Source organism: Citrus clementina, unplaced genomic scaffold (assembly GCF_000493195.1).
Source record: "Citrus clementina cultivar Clemenules unplaced genomic scaffold, Citrus_clementina_v1.0 scaffold_4, whole genome shotgun sequence".
Classification (NCBI taxonomy): domain Eukaryota; kingdom Viridiplantae; phylum Streptophyta; class Magnoliopsida; order Sapindales; family Rutaceae; genus Citrus; species Citrus x clementina.
The window spans coordinates 15,153,536-15,168,301 of record NW_006262274.1 but is presented as its reverse complement, the minus strand read 5'-3'; the positions used below and the strand labels follow the sequence as shown (position 1 = coordinate 15,168,301).

Here is a 14,766-nt window from a genome sequence, read left to right as displayed (position 1 = left end):
AATTAGTGGCTTGCAAAGACAAATTCCAAACACATGCCACTTGCTTTGGAAACTGTTTTCTATGACATTCTTTTATAGGTATTGAGAATGATAAAATGGATCATTCCAGATGCTTTGGAGTTCTAGTTGCTGAAAATATTCACTTCCAATGAACAAAAATAACAGTTTATCGAAATGTCTATGAAGGGACAAACAAACAGTAGAAACAAGTGTGCTATGCACAAACTCTGAGATCCGACCAAAACACAAAGTACAAAGACATCGTTGTAATAAAAATGTCATGGACAGTTGATATGGACCTGCATAAGTTATCGATTTAAGGAAAATGATTAAACTTTACCGATTGAGAAAGAAATGACAATTGGACTAAATGAAAATTTTCAATCACCTGTTACTCCACTCGACCCGCTGTATGTTGGAGAAACTGGAATCAGATTTAAAGTGAACAGCACACTAATCAATTGGGCAAGATCATAGACCTGAAAAGGAACACATTCTTATGGAAAACAGAGGGTATAAAAACTATGCATTCAAAATATTTTCTAGTAAATACCACCGCGCAGTAACGATGACAAACATACCATCGTGCAAGCAAAAATGCTACCAACAATTGAAGTGTACGGGACAAATGGATCTGCTAATATATATTCCTTCAGCAACGACTCCGCCTGGCTCTGGTAAGATTTGACTTCCCATGGTAGTTCCTACCGAATATACAGAAGGTTCCTCGGACAATAGGTACCACAATAGGCTCCTTTATTCTAGTTCTGCGATATTATGTTTCTTCCTTTCATCTATAAAATGCGAAAAGGGACATTTCAATTTTTTTTTTTTTTAAAAAAAAGAGAGAAAAACACTAATCTTTTGAATGATGTAAGTACAAATTAACACGAGTTAACGTCTGTATGATGTATCTCACAAAACCATCATTCATAACCAATGCCATGTGTTAGTCAGAGACTATCTTACAAACCCACCATGAAGATGGTAGCTGAATGTAACATGGCCGAACAAGTCATCTAAAATTCACGATAAATGAATAACAAAACCGGTGATGAAAGCAATTCGAGGCCAAAAATATATACATATATACATACGACGTAGAACAGAGCAGAACCGAACCGAACCAATAATATTAAACCGAAACAAAACCAGAAACAGTACTGAAACAGAGTGTTTCATAAAAAATTACAGCAAAAGAGAAAAGAAAAGAAAAGAATAGTAAAAGAGTGTTTCATAATGCAGGCTATGCGTTATATACCAGTAAAAATTGGGATTCTTTTTCTTATTTTTTAATATTATATCTTTATTATAAAGTACTGGATTCGAATTCGTGCTCGAAAGGGCAAAAGGAAACGCACGAAGCCATGGAAAGGAAATCCGGAGCCCTTTTCACGAGGGTTTTCTCACGCAACTATAATTTTCTATTTATTCTTTCTATAATTGTTAATTAAGTAATAAGTGAATTTCTTTTTTTCTTTTTTAACCCATGCAAATTAAAAGTTTACGACAAGCAAAATTAAATATTTTACTATATTTATAGATTTATAAAAACTCCATACCATACGTCACCTAAAAAAGTTTAATGAACTACTTAATTTGATCACGAGTCACGAGATTTTGATATAATTTGAATAACAATAATAAAAAGAATTACCACTGCTTCTAGTTAAAATAGTTTTAAAAAATAAATTTAATTATAATTAATCCTATGTAGATGCACTTTAACCCCACTCCCCCACCATCTCTCAAATTGGAGAAAAATTTATGAGAGACCATTCTAGTATGTTCAAATTTAAACTAAAATACTGATAATATGATGTACCCATCTCATGTAAATTTTCTCCTCAAATAACTTTAGTGACCAATTGCGTACTATGTGCAAATGAAATAGTCCTTGTGACAATTATATATAATTTTTTTTTCTGTTTTGTTTTATAAAAATGTGTTATATATATAAGATTCTGTAAACTAGATGAGAAGTCAAAAGAGGTGAGAAGATTTTTATTCAGAGGATATAATTTTATATATAAGATTCTGTAAACTAGTCTCATAAATTATAATTTATTAGTTTGTATTGCTGCACCAAATACATTACATTTGTGAATAAAATTGCTTTAATTCTCCGTCTCTCACTTCCTTCTAAATTTGTCTTCAGTTTTTTAAGGAAAAATAAAAGAAATCTCCATTTTTTTTCTTTTTTAAAAAAAGATTATCTTAATCTCATTTATGATTTGTTAAAAAAGAAAAAAAAGAAAAAAAATACTCATTCATGATAACAAAGAATTTGAGATGGTAGTGCCTACAAAACTAAAAGGCAAAGTTTGTTCAGCAACTGATATGACACACACAAGCATGCCTCATACCAATTGTAATACAATTCTTTTTTTCTTTTTTAATTTTTTAAGCAAAGCCTATAAATTATATAATTATACAAAAAAATAATCTATGAAATGAGTTTGTGATCCATGCTATACGTTCGCGCATCTTACCGGACTTGAGACAATACAATAACTTTACAAACTAATTGATACATGCCAGATCACTTGAGGAAAAAAAAAAAAGAAACTACAAAAACCAATCGAGCAGAGCTCACTCAACTCCTTTAGTTTTCCGCTGCCGAGGATGTCGACATTCCTGAACGATTGCTCTCAGCCAGGTACTTGTAAAATGCCGACTGATTGCTCTCAGCCATGTACTTGTAAAATGCCGACCAGGATGATGGCAGCCCTGAACGACGGTGATAAGCCACGTCCTTGCGGAGTGCCTCCTGCACGTATACTTTAAGTTTCTCCTCGTCCATTTCTGGGGTGGAAGCATAGGGCCAATGCAAAAAGCGATCAACCAATTCTGAGCAATGAGGGAAGTATCGTTCACCCGTCTCGACTGCGATCACAGAAAGTTCAGCAAATGCTCTAAGAAACTTATAAACATCCCAAGTTTTTCTGAAGAAATGCTATCAGCATTAAGTCTGTTTTCCATTTTTTATTATTTCAGTTCAACAACCGGCATCTTAAGGATATAAAATACATTTTGCAAGGGGCATGGGGCATGAAATTCACAAATTTTATAACTAATTAGCCACAAATGAAAGAACTGAAGAGTCTTGGATCACGAAATTTATTCTCAATACGCTTAGGGCGTGTTTGGTGCATGGGATTGTGTGGTATTATACCACTATTCACATTAGTTTATTGCCAAAAAGATGTTTGGTAAAATTTGAGACCTTATTATACTGCATTATAATGCAGCATAATGAGGCATGGGGCCGCATTACGCAAACCCGATGGGTTTGCGTAATGCGGAAGCTTTTTGCCTCAATTGAGGCAACAGTTAATGCCTCAATTGAGGCAAATTTATTTTATTAAAATATTATAAAAATAAATTATTTTATTATTAAATACTAATATAATGAATAAAATATAAAAACAAATTATATGATAATATTATTTTATTTATTAATGATTAATGTAAATAATATATTAATATTATAATATTATTTATATTAATATTATAATATTATTTACATTAATATTAATTTTAAAATTAAAATTATTTAAATTTATACAAATTTAAATATTTATAAATATTTATATTAAATTATAAATTTATTAATATATTAAAATGTAAAAATAATAATATATTGTAAATTAAAATATAATTTAATATTGTTGAATAATAATTTATTAATTTATATTAACAATTATAATATTAATTATAATCTAAATTTATTATTTACATATAATATTAAATTTTATAAATTTATTTTATCATAATTATAATACAAATTTTAGAAATTTAATCATTAATTTTTAATATTTACTAAAAAATTGTTAAATTTCTACAATTAAGATTTCTATATTTATTATTTTTCTAAGTATTAATAAATATAATTTTTAATTATTTAATTTAATTAATCATAAAAATTAATACAATACAATGTAACATCAAATATAGTTTAATTAAAAATTAATACAATACAGTATAACACCAAACATTGTACAACATTGTTATAATACAATGCTAACGCAATACAGCATAATACAATATACCAATATTAAAATAATGCAATACAACATAATACAATACAGTGTACCAAACGCACCATTAGGGTATGTTTGGCATGTGGTATTGCATTGTATTATCTTGTGGGCCCAGCATTAGTTAAAATATACATGTGTTTGGTGATCAAATGGATTATATTGAGCAGCATTACAATGCAGCTTTTGCCGCATTATCAAAACTCGCGCCCCCCCTCGTGATTAGGCTGTATTACTGACTTTTGTGTTTCAAAAGTCAGTAGCTTGCCTTTTTTTTTTTACTTTATAATAATAGTAATAAAAATAAAACTTTAATTTAATATAATATTATACATATTAATTTTTATTTTTTTTATTTTTACATTATAATTTATTAATAAATTTATAATTGAATATAATTAATAATAAATACTTAAATAGTATATAAAAATATAATATAGCATTACATTATTTAATTAAGTTACAATAATTAATATATAAAAATTAATTATTTTTAAATAATTTAATAAACTAATAATACATATTTAAATATGAATAAAATTAAATAATATTAATTTAGAATTATTAATAATAATAATATAAATAGTATTATTACATATACTACAGAACTCTTACTTAGATTATTTAGTACAATTTATTTTGGTCGTGTTTATGTTACAACAATTGTAATATAATATAATTAAAATCTAATACAGTACAGTGTAACATCAAACATTGTATAGCATTATTATAATACAGTGCTAATGCAATACAACATAATACAATACATTAGTATTAAAATAATACAATACAGCATAATACAATACAATGTACCAAACGCACCCTTAGGGTTCTCTTATCCACAGATGTCTACGAAATAATGAACTAAAAGATATCTGGCTATGGAAAACATGGCACAATCAAGTCTCGTCTCCAAATAACAAGGTCCCAGATGTCTGACTGCGGGTAAACATAAGAACCCATAGTAATGCTCGCATCCTTTTTTGCTTTAAATGAATTTACTTAGTTTTTTTTTTTTGGTAAAAAGGGGCTCTAGGCAGAGCTAAAGAACAATCGAGCGAGAATGGGCAACCCCATAAGCATCCTTAAACAAAAAGGGTCTAGCACCCAACGGGGGAGTATGGTAGATAGTAAGACCAAGAGGGATAGAGAAGGCTAGGCTCGCCATATAATCCGCTGCGAAGTTAGCTTCTCTGTAAATATGGGAAACAGAAACTTGCCAATCCATCTTTAGATAATCCTTGATAGCTCGAATCAGAGGAGTATAGTGATTGATTTCCAATGTTGGCTTGGTCACCAACTGCAGCACACAACGACTATCTATTTCCACTTTAAGCTTTCTTATACCAGAATTCCAGGCTAGCTGCAACCCTTGATACAAACCCCAAAGCTCCGCTACTGTAACAGAGCAGGAACCTATCATCATCCCAAAACCACTTATCCAGCGACCCATGTGATCGCGAATCAATCCCCCAGCAGAAGAAATTCCCTCCCTGTTATGGGCACCATCCGTGTTCAGAGAGCACCAAGGCCAATCTGGAGGTTTCCAAGAAATCCATCTCATCACTCTTGTATGTCCTGAGGTAAGCGGATGAGAATGAATCTTATGCATTTCCGCAGTGCGCATAAAAACATCCATTAAAACAGTATTCGGATCCATAGAAACTTGATTAAAGATGAATTGGTTCCTCCAAAACCAAAGTCTCCAGAGAGCAATACCAAAGAAGATGGCCCAATTAGAAACACTCCCTAGCCCTCCGACCATTCCCAGGTTCGTACGAAGCCAATCATGGAGCCGCCAATTGAAGAATTGTTGTCGTTTATTTTCTGGGAGAATCAGGAGCCAGAAACGCTTAACCAAAGCACAGTCCCGCAAGACATGCATAGCATCCTCAGTCGCAGCCCCACACCGGTCGCAGGAGGTTGATACCGGGATGTGACGACGAACTAATTCGGCCTTAGTTTTCAGACGATCGTGAAATGCTTGCCATAAGAAGATCCTCACACTTTGGGGACCCTTCCAACTCCAAACCGTACGCCAGAGCCTGTCATCATTCATGGGAGTATCATTCGAAAAGGCCAAGTAGGCCGAGTGAGTAGTGAAACGCCCAGATTTGGAGTGAGTCCAAAACAAAGAATCCGTACCCTTATCAGGGGATGGGGGATGAAAAGCCGCAATCTGAATAATGATATTAGCAGGAAGAAATTGTTCAAAACGCTCCCAGTGCCAGGAACCATCTTCTTTAACAAAATCAGCCACTTTACCGTTTAAGATATTGCTAGGAAGATTATTGGTTGTATAAGCCGCAAGAGGGACATCCTTAGTCACCCAAAGATCCCACCAAAACCAAACGGATTTACCATCTCCCAAGCACCAGCGTCGGCTTGCCAAAACATCACTCCACACATTTCCGATAGACTTCCACAAGTGAGAACCATAGCGCGTTGGAAGCAAAAGAGGCGGATTGCGAATGTCAACCCCATATTTAGAGACAAGGACCTGAACCCAGAAGCTGTTTGGGGAAGAGAGGAGACCCCAAGCAAGTTTCATATGAAGGGCCCGGTTCATGATAGCCAAGGATTTGAACCCCAACCCCCCGGCTGACTTTGGCTTACAAATATCCTTCCAGCTGATCATGCTAAGGCTTTGATTAGGTGAAGAGCCACTCCAAATAAAGCGCCTGCATGCCCTATCAATCTTCTCTCTGATACTAGCCGGAATAGAAACAGTTTGCATGACGTAAATGGGAATAGCCTGAAGGACCGACTGAGCCAGAGTAATGCGGCCAGCCAGAGACAAATGGGAAGCGTTCCAGCCAGAGAGCCGCTTTTCAACTTTATCAATAATATCCTGGAACATTTTATTGGTGACCCGTGAGTGGTGGAGAGGGACCCCAAGATACTTCCCAAGATCCTGCGTGACAGAATAACCAAGAATACCCGAGATCCTGGCCACATCTATACCCCTTACATTCTTGGAAAAGTATAACATAGTCTTGTTAACATTAACCTTAGCTTCTGAACTGTAACAATAAGCATCCAAGACTGCCGATAGAATACGAGCTTGCTCAATAGAAGCTTCAGCCAACAACAGGAGATCATCCGCAAAGAAAAGATGAGAGAGAGGGATACCATTGCGAGCCAAATGAATCGGTTTCCACTTATCAGCAGTCACGGCATTATGAATCCCATGGCTCAAGCGTTCGATGCAGAGAACAAAAAGATAAGGAGACAACGGATCACCCTGGCGAATTCCACGGGAAGGAACGAATTCATCCGTCACTTCCCCATTCCACAAAACCCGCATTTTGACTGAGGTAATACAAGCCATAATAGTCTGAATGAGATCGGGGGGAATTTGAGCTTCGCACAAAGTATCATTGATAAATTCCCAACTAAGGCGATCATACGCCTTCTCAAGATCAACCTTGATCGCCATAAAACCTTTAGCACCAGTCTTTTTCCTCATGGAATGGATGACTTCTTGAGCGATCACAATATTTTCCGTTATGTGACGACCGGGAACAAAGCTAGTTTGGTGGGGGCCAATCAGATGAGGTAAAATCGATTGGAGCCGATTGGCAATAATCTTGGTAATGGTCTTGTACGCTACATTGCAGAGAGAGATGGGACGGTACAACTTCAAAGAAGAGGGATTCTCAATCTTTGGAATAAGCGCAAGCAATGTAGCATTTAGATCCCCCGGCAAACGTTTATGCTGAAAAACATCTTTCACTAAGCAGCAAAGAGATGGGCCAACCGTATCCCACTGTGTTTGATAGAAAATGGCATGGAGGCCATCCGGACCCGGGGCCTTGAGAGGGTGCATGCCAAGGATGGTTCTTTTAATTTCATCATCATCCACATTCCCCTGAAGATATTGAAGCTCCTTATCATTAATAATAGGAAAAGAGTTCGGATGCGGATATGCCCGGAAATTTGGCGAGTCGCAAGAATACAGGGATGAATAGAACTGAATCACATGCTGCTTAATTTCCTCTTTATCATAAATCCAAGTGCCCGCATTATTTTTAATGGCTGTAATATGATTCCGACGCCTTCTAGATAAAGTTTTCTGATGGTAGTAGGAAGTGTTACGATCACCTAAAAGGAGCCTTCAAGCTCGGTTCTCAACTTTAATTCAAGCTCAAGGAGCCCTTGAGAACTATACTTCTCCAAGGCCCGCTGAATTCCCCCTCAAGGAGCCCTTGAGAACTATACTTCTCCAAGGCCCGCTGAATTCCCCCCAGCCGAGCCATTAATCGTCGTTTCCGCCAAAAATTGCCGCCTCCATATAGGTGACGTTCCGATCCCATGAAGTGGCCACAAAATCCTTGAAACCATCATTCGTGAGCCAAGCCGCCTGAAAACGAAACGGCCTAGAATTCAAATTTCTCGGAGGATTAATATTCTCTTTCACTAGAAGAGGCCGATGATCAGAAATAAACTTTGGAAGGTGAAGGAGAGTAGAGGCAGCATAAGTCTGAGCCCAATCTCCATTGCAAATCACTCTATCAAGACGTTTGAAAAGATTGCCGCGAGACCAAGTAAAACGTGGCCCATGAAAAGGAAGGTCATGCATGCCGTGACTATGAAACCAAGACTGAAAAAGTCTGCACACTCCTGCGCCCATCGGAGATCCTCCTTTCTTCTCAGAATTATACAGAATAGTATTAAAATCTCCACCTAACAACCAAGGGCCCTGGACAGTCAAAGCAATCTTTGCCAACTCATTCCAAAGATGCCTCCTAATGCTTGGATTAGGACTAGCGTAGATTGCCGTCATCCAAGTTAGAAGATTATTGTTCCTTGAAATCTTGAGGTGAATGAATTGAGTATGATTCTCCACTATCTCAACATCAAATAAATTTTTCCAAAGGATCCAAATGCCGCCCGAAAAACCCTCAGCTTCCACTCGGTGAGACTTTTCAAAACCACTATTCTTGATGAAGTTATCCGCCTTGGACCCACTGATGCGAGGCTCCATTAACACCACCATTATGGGCTTGTAATTGGTAACCACAGCAGAGAAAGAACGACGAAAGGACGGTGAGGCAGCACCTTGAGCATTCCAAAACATAGTTGTAATACACATAACAAAAATATTTTAAAAGGGGAACGGGGGCGAAACTAAGACAGCCCTATGGCTTCAGCTTCATCATCCATGAAGGTGTCAGGAACCCCTGAATTATCGTCATCAGTTGAAGGCAAAATCCTACCCGCAACATCTGAATCAAGCTCCCTAAAATCTCCCCCCCGGAACTTAGGGCTCTCCATTCCATCCTCATCGGGAGGCTCTTTATCCAAATTTAGGGCCAAAACTCCCTCAGGCAAGTGTTCATGATGAGACCGAGGATGAGGAAATTGTAGCTGAAGGTTGGGGAAAGAAACTGCACTGTGGTTTAACGGGTTAAGGGTTACATGAACAGGCATCGGAGAAGCAGCCAGTGTGTTGGGATGGGCATGCATGCCATGCATGGAGCTACAGGGAACATCGGAGGTGGCACTTGGTTCAGATGTTGTAAGAACCTTGAGATGTGCGTGCATGCCTTGCATGGCTAGGGTAGGCTTATGTGGTTGGAAAGTCTGGCCACGGCTATGATTGTTTGGGTTGATATTTTCAGCTATGGAGTTGTTTGCCGAAACTGAAATTTTCTTGGTAGGATATTTCCGCATAAAGTGACTCACTTGTTTCTTTTTCATGCTCCTGGATTTTGGGGCTAATGTGTTGGGGTTTTCTACTGTTGGCTCCAGGATTTCCTGATGGACTACCGAAGTGTTGTCCTGATTTTGTGGTACAATTTCGTCATCCATCACTTTGCCTAAAACATCAAACCGCGACACACGAACATTCAGCCCCTGTTGATCCTGAACCCAGACCTTAGAAGAAACCCTTTCTGTAGATCTACGAGGGCGAGGTTTACGGGTTACCACCATCCACGATCCAAACTTAGACTCATTTTGGTTAGAACCCTCCTCCACCACAATATTCTGGTTTGCAGCAACAGGACAAGAAGTTGGCTGTGCCGCTTCCACATGCGTGGTACCACCGTCAGGGCAAGCATCTTGATAATGGCCAAACTTGCCACAACAAAAACAAATCATGGGCAGATTTTCATACTCCACCTTTTGGATTCTTCCCTCAAAATTAAATTGAGAAACCAGCGGCTTGTCAAGGTCTAGTTGAACCGCAATGCGAGCGAATTTTCCCCTTTGGGCTGCGGCAGTGAGATAGTCTATCTTGATGACCGGGCCAACAATTTGCCCTAACCGCCGAATAATAGTTTTATGATAAAAGTGAATATTCATGCCAGACAAACGAATCCAAGCCACAATCCGATCAACTCTATTCGTGGTAGCATCAAACTCCGGTGTCCATTGCTGAACAAAAAGATAATGCCCCATGATGGTCCAAGGCCCCTCAGTAAGAGCATATTCCACATCTCCCTCGTTCTGAAAACGGACCAAGTAGTAATCATTAGCTAAGTCAATGATGGAGAAACCCATTGTAGAACTCCAGAGTCTTTTCAAACGCTCGCTGATAACTCTATATCCCAAGTTTCGTCCAAGAGTTTTAACGACAACTGAGTTCGCCCAAGGTTTTGCTAGTCGATCGTGAACCCTTTGTGAGAAAGCAATATAGGGCATAGATTCGTCCTCCTTGCAACAGACATCCTCCTCTTCCAGTTCCCACTCGTCCCTCATGCCAAACCCCATATTTGCAGAACCCCCATTCGCCTCCATGGCAATATCACGGTAGGATAAGGGCTTAGGGTTATCTCCATCAGCCCCTTCAGCCCTAAACTTTGTCTTTTTGGTGAAACGGTCGCTCGCCAGCGGCGGTGGAGAAGCTTTCCCGTAGCTCATTAGGGTTTAACTAATGTGTAGTTATATTTTTTTATTATAAATTCTCTCTCTCTCTCTCTCTCTCTCTTTTTTCTTATAAATGAAAATTAAGAAGTGCTCATTCGTTGGGAATATTTTTACTTAGTTTTGTTTCAATGAAAGCTTTATTTATTCCTTATTTTATTGAATTAAGTACTCCTAAAATTTGAAACTTGATTTGAATTTGCTATAAAAGAGATTTTATAACTGCCATTACCCTTTTCCCACAACTACCAATTTTAACTTCCCAATAACCTCCCTTTAATGAAATGGAAGGAGAAACGAGGATACATGTATTAGTTAATTATAAAGATAATCAGTAAATAGAAAGGTGCAAAAGTTAATAAAGTATATAAATACCTATTTTAAGCAGAGTTAGCAGTCTCAATTGGCGTCTCTTGGCTTGCATAGAGGGCGTTTCATTCAAATCAATCTCCTTTAAGTTCCCACTTAGTCCTTTCTGACCTAATGCTGAAAGGCCAGTGGCGGTATCCGCACCTGCTATTTCCATAGCTACTCTAGCTTCAGAAGGAAAAAACCGTACAAAAGCCACTGCAAAATATTAAGAAGCTGTTATGGCACTCATCCAGGATAGGCATAAATTGTATTGTACCTCTTTACCTTTGGAAAACAAAAAACAAAAAACAAAAAAAAAAGGTTTTGATGACAAAGTCTTGTACAATTATTTATCAAAAACCAGTTCAGTGCAAACCACCAAGCCTAGATCAGATGGATTCAGAATTCTCTATTCCAAAAAAGGGGATCAAATCACATGACTGGCCAACAGTGTGCCCCAAGCAGTGAGCCCATGCGTGTTCGAGATGCTAAAATGAAGGGACTCACAAACTCTTGAGAAGATGATTTACTAATACCAGTAAAGGAATATCACCTCTATTTTCCATATGAAGGGACAAACAAACAGTACAAAGAAGTGTGCATAGCAAAAACTCTGAGAAGGTGATGAACTAATACCCGTAAAGAAATATCACCTTTTTCTTCCAGAAAGTCCAGCTTCCTTTGGAAATCATCATCCATCCCCTCCGATGACATTGCCAAGTTCTCAGACATGGAGTTCCTTCTCATCTCTCTCTCAAGGACGTCAATGCATAACCGGTCTTTGTTAGTTTCCTGCCCCTGCTTTGAAGCTTCAATATAATCCTTTCGCCTTGTCATTCTCCGACAGATTGCTACAGCTGTTTGCCCATCTGATGTAGTTTCTGACGCGCATGCTCCCTTGCTCAGCAGAGTCACCATCACTTCTGGCTCATTACGCCTTGCAGCCACATGAAGCACCGTACGACCTCTTGCATCCTTAAGATTGAGACCAGCCAAGTCCATATTGAGCACTGCCTTAAAAACCTTAGGGCTGCAGTAGGCAGCAGCATAGTGCAGAGCATAAGCATCATCCAGAGTGACATTAGATACATCCAGAAGAAGCTTCAACAGTTCAACGTCATCAGAGTCCAGCGCCTTTTGGATACTTCTGACTATTTTTGCATGCATAGGATCCACTTCTGCTATATTAGCTTCAGACTCCTGGTTGGATTTGACACGGAGTGATTTGATTTCTCTTGAAACTTCATCAGGAAGCTCTTTCTCGAGACAAAGATTGTCAAGATTTGACCCTGCAATTCTCTGGATGCAGTAAGAATGGAGCATGTTCAGTTGGCAATGGACGGCAGCCACGAGAATTGGGATTACATCTTCCACAGGAGCCTTCCCAGCCATGTACAGAAGCCTAAACTACACGGACAGACAGAGTTTTGATTCAAAATAATATATTCAAAATTCAAATACCCCATAGTGGGTAATTATTGGTAAACATCATAAAGCATATACAAAATGCTACACAGACAGATAGAGTTTTGATTCAGAATAATATATTCAAAATTCAAATACTTAACAGGGATAATCTGTGTAGGAAAATAATAATGAGGGGGAAAATCAGTGCCATGCTTATCGAACCTAAATGCCGATGGACCAATGTTCAGAGACATAAGCTCACCTACACAAGATGTTATTCTACAGCATTAATGATTTGCTAGGTTATAGCCTGTACGGGAAAAAAGAGAATCTCTCGCATCCGCATTCACTGTTGAGCTTGAAAGCATGAGAGAACTAACTATCAAGTGAGTGAGAAAATACGGATAAAACAACCTAAATAACAGAACAGTCAAGCCAGAGCATGAACTGACACCCACCCAAATGAAAATTAGTGGTCAAGTAAAATTTTTTCCAGAAGAAACCTTCCATTGCTAGTCTCCAATAGACCATTTCATAATCGGGCAATTTAATAAAAGTGAGACGAGTGAATCAACAAAGGAAAGGCGAAGTTTGTCAAAGTTGCAATATACAGATGTAGAATAACATATCATTCACTAGAAATGTAGCACCATTGTTGGACGGTAAGTAACAGCTAGACATCCTTGAAGGCTTGAACAAATCTATGAAGCCTACAGACAGAAGTGACAATTTTCCTTGGTTAGAAACTCAACGCAAAAGCTTTTGTGATAGGATAGGTGCACTTATCAAATTCAGACTCATTGATTCTTGGGAGTCAGTGTCAGCAAGCATTGATTCCTAGAGCTCGCTGCCCATCATCATCACTTTTGTCTCTTTCAAAATAAAACAACAGACTCTTGCAAGATAAGACGAAGTTTTGGGCTCTACGATATCTACACTTTTTAATAAGCTAGTTTTGGATCTACTACAATGCCTAATATTGGGAACCACCGAAGTTGCTTCACAACTGAAATTGATTTCAATCCCATATATGTTAAAACTATACCAAGAAGCATAAATTTAAGCAATACAAATAGCAGGGAAGCACAATTACCTCCGAAAGAACAACGAGTTCTTTCATCTGAAAAGCAGCGGAAGCATACATCAACTCAATACCATAATTAATAGCAGGAGGGCAAGCAAAATGAGCACAAGCATCATCAACACACGTGGACACTTCTGGAGGAGATTCCTTAATCATTCCAGTGTAAAGAAAATGCAAGGTATCCTTGAAAGCTTCATATCCAACCTTCCCATGAGGCACCAAATCAGTCAAAAGATACCTGGCTTTCCCATCATTTCTCAAATTAAAAAGCCGACGAAAAAATTGACTGCGCTCAGACAATATGCTGCGATTAACCGCCACTGATTTGCCCTCAACAACAATCTCAGCTTCAAGCCATGTCTCTTTGGGATTGCTGCTTTGCCTCCTTAAGTTCAAATTATCAAGATCACAAGTGCCTGTTGATTGATTAGTGGACCAACAAGTTTGATATGATGAGACAAAACTCAAAGATGCTGACTTTTCGTTCGCATTTTCCATGATACCATCAAGAACCATATTCAAACTGAATCTATATATATATATATATATATATATATATATCAAGAAAGAATAATATCAATCACAATGAAATGCTTATAACTGAAGCTTGAATCGCGATCTACCTATTAGGTTTTTTTTTTTTGAATACTGTTTATACAGGACTGTAGGTATTACAATTAATATTTACACACAGATTCTACAATTGGGACCTTCATCGTGGCATGTACTCCTCTGAAGCGCTGCCCAAATTCTTCAAACCCTCTCAAATATTCGAGGGCTGTCCACTCTACTCACATTTCGTGAGGAATAGACTGGCTCCACTCAATTGTGTGATAATTGAGGAAGGATTGTAAATAAGCCCCATAAATGCTTTTATGGAGGCTCGAACCCTTGCACTCATTATTCTAAGTGCAAGGGCTCTCCCACTGGACCAAAGGCCCATTGGTATCTACCTATTAGGTTTAAAGATGAAAGTTTTGACCCAAGTTCACAGGTCGCGAAGGGGTAATTTCC

The 14,766-nt window shown here is 37.8% G+C and overlaps 1 protein-coding gene across 2 annotated transcripts; it reads right to left on the bottom strand.

Annotated features, from left to right (window-relative positions):
- Positions 1-2,324: 2,324 nt before the first annotated feature.
- LOC18045550 (BTB/POZ domain and ankyrin repeat-containing protein NPR2) lies at positions 2,325-14,314 on the bottom strand. Of its 2 annotated transcripts, XM_024185678.1 has the most exons (5): positions 13,762-14,314; positions 11,915-12,668; positions 11,286-11,477; positions 2,696-2,886; positions 2,325-2,659 (listed from the first exon to the last, which is right to left on the bottom strand). In XM_024185678.1, exons 1-5 carry the CDS (start codon positions 14,266-14,268, stop codon positions 2,606-2,608), a joined length of 1,698 nt encoding a protein of 565 aa, XP_024041446.1. In that variant the 5' UTR covers positions 14,269-14,314; the 3' UTR covers positions 2,325-2,605. The 2 variants fall into 2 exon arrangements, with proteins under 2 accessions (XP_024041446.1, XP_006437097.2); XM_006437034.2 differs by having other exon boundaries at positions 2,325-2,886.
- Positions 14,315-14,766: the final 452 nt, after the last annotated feature.

What these genes read in the sequence shown, in the direction of transcription:
- LOC18045550 (XM_006437034.2), bottom strand. Translation starts at nt 14,268, where the DNA reads ATGGTTCTTGATGGTATCATGGAAAATGCGAACGAAAAGTCAGCATCT. An exon ending in AACTCGTTGTTCTTTCGGAG is followed by an intron (nt 12,669 to 13,761) that starts GTAATTGTGCTT and finishes CTGTCCGTGTAG; the next exon opens with TTTAGGCTTCTGTACATGGC. An exon ending in GGACTTTCTGGAAGAAAAAG is followed by an intron (nt 11,478 to 11,914) that starts GTGATATTTCTT and finishes AATATTTTGCAG; the next exon opens with TGGCTTTTGTACGGTTTTTT.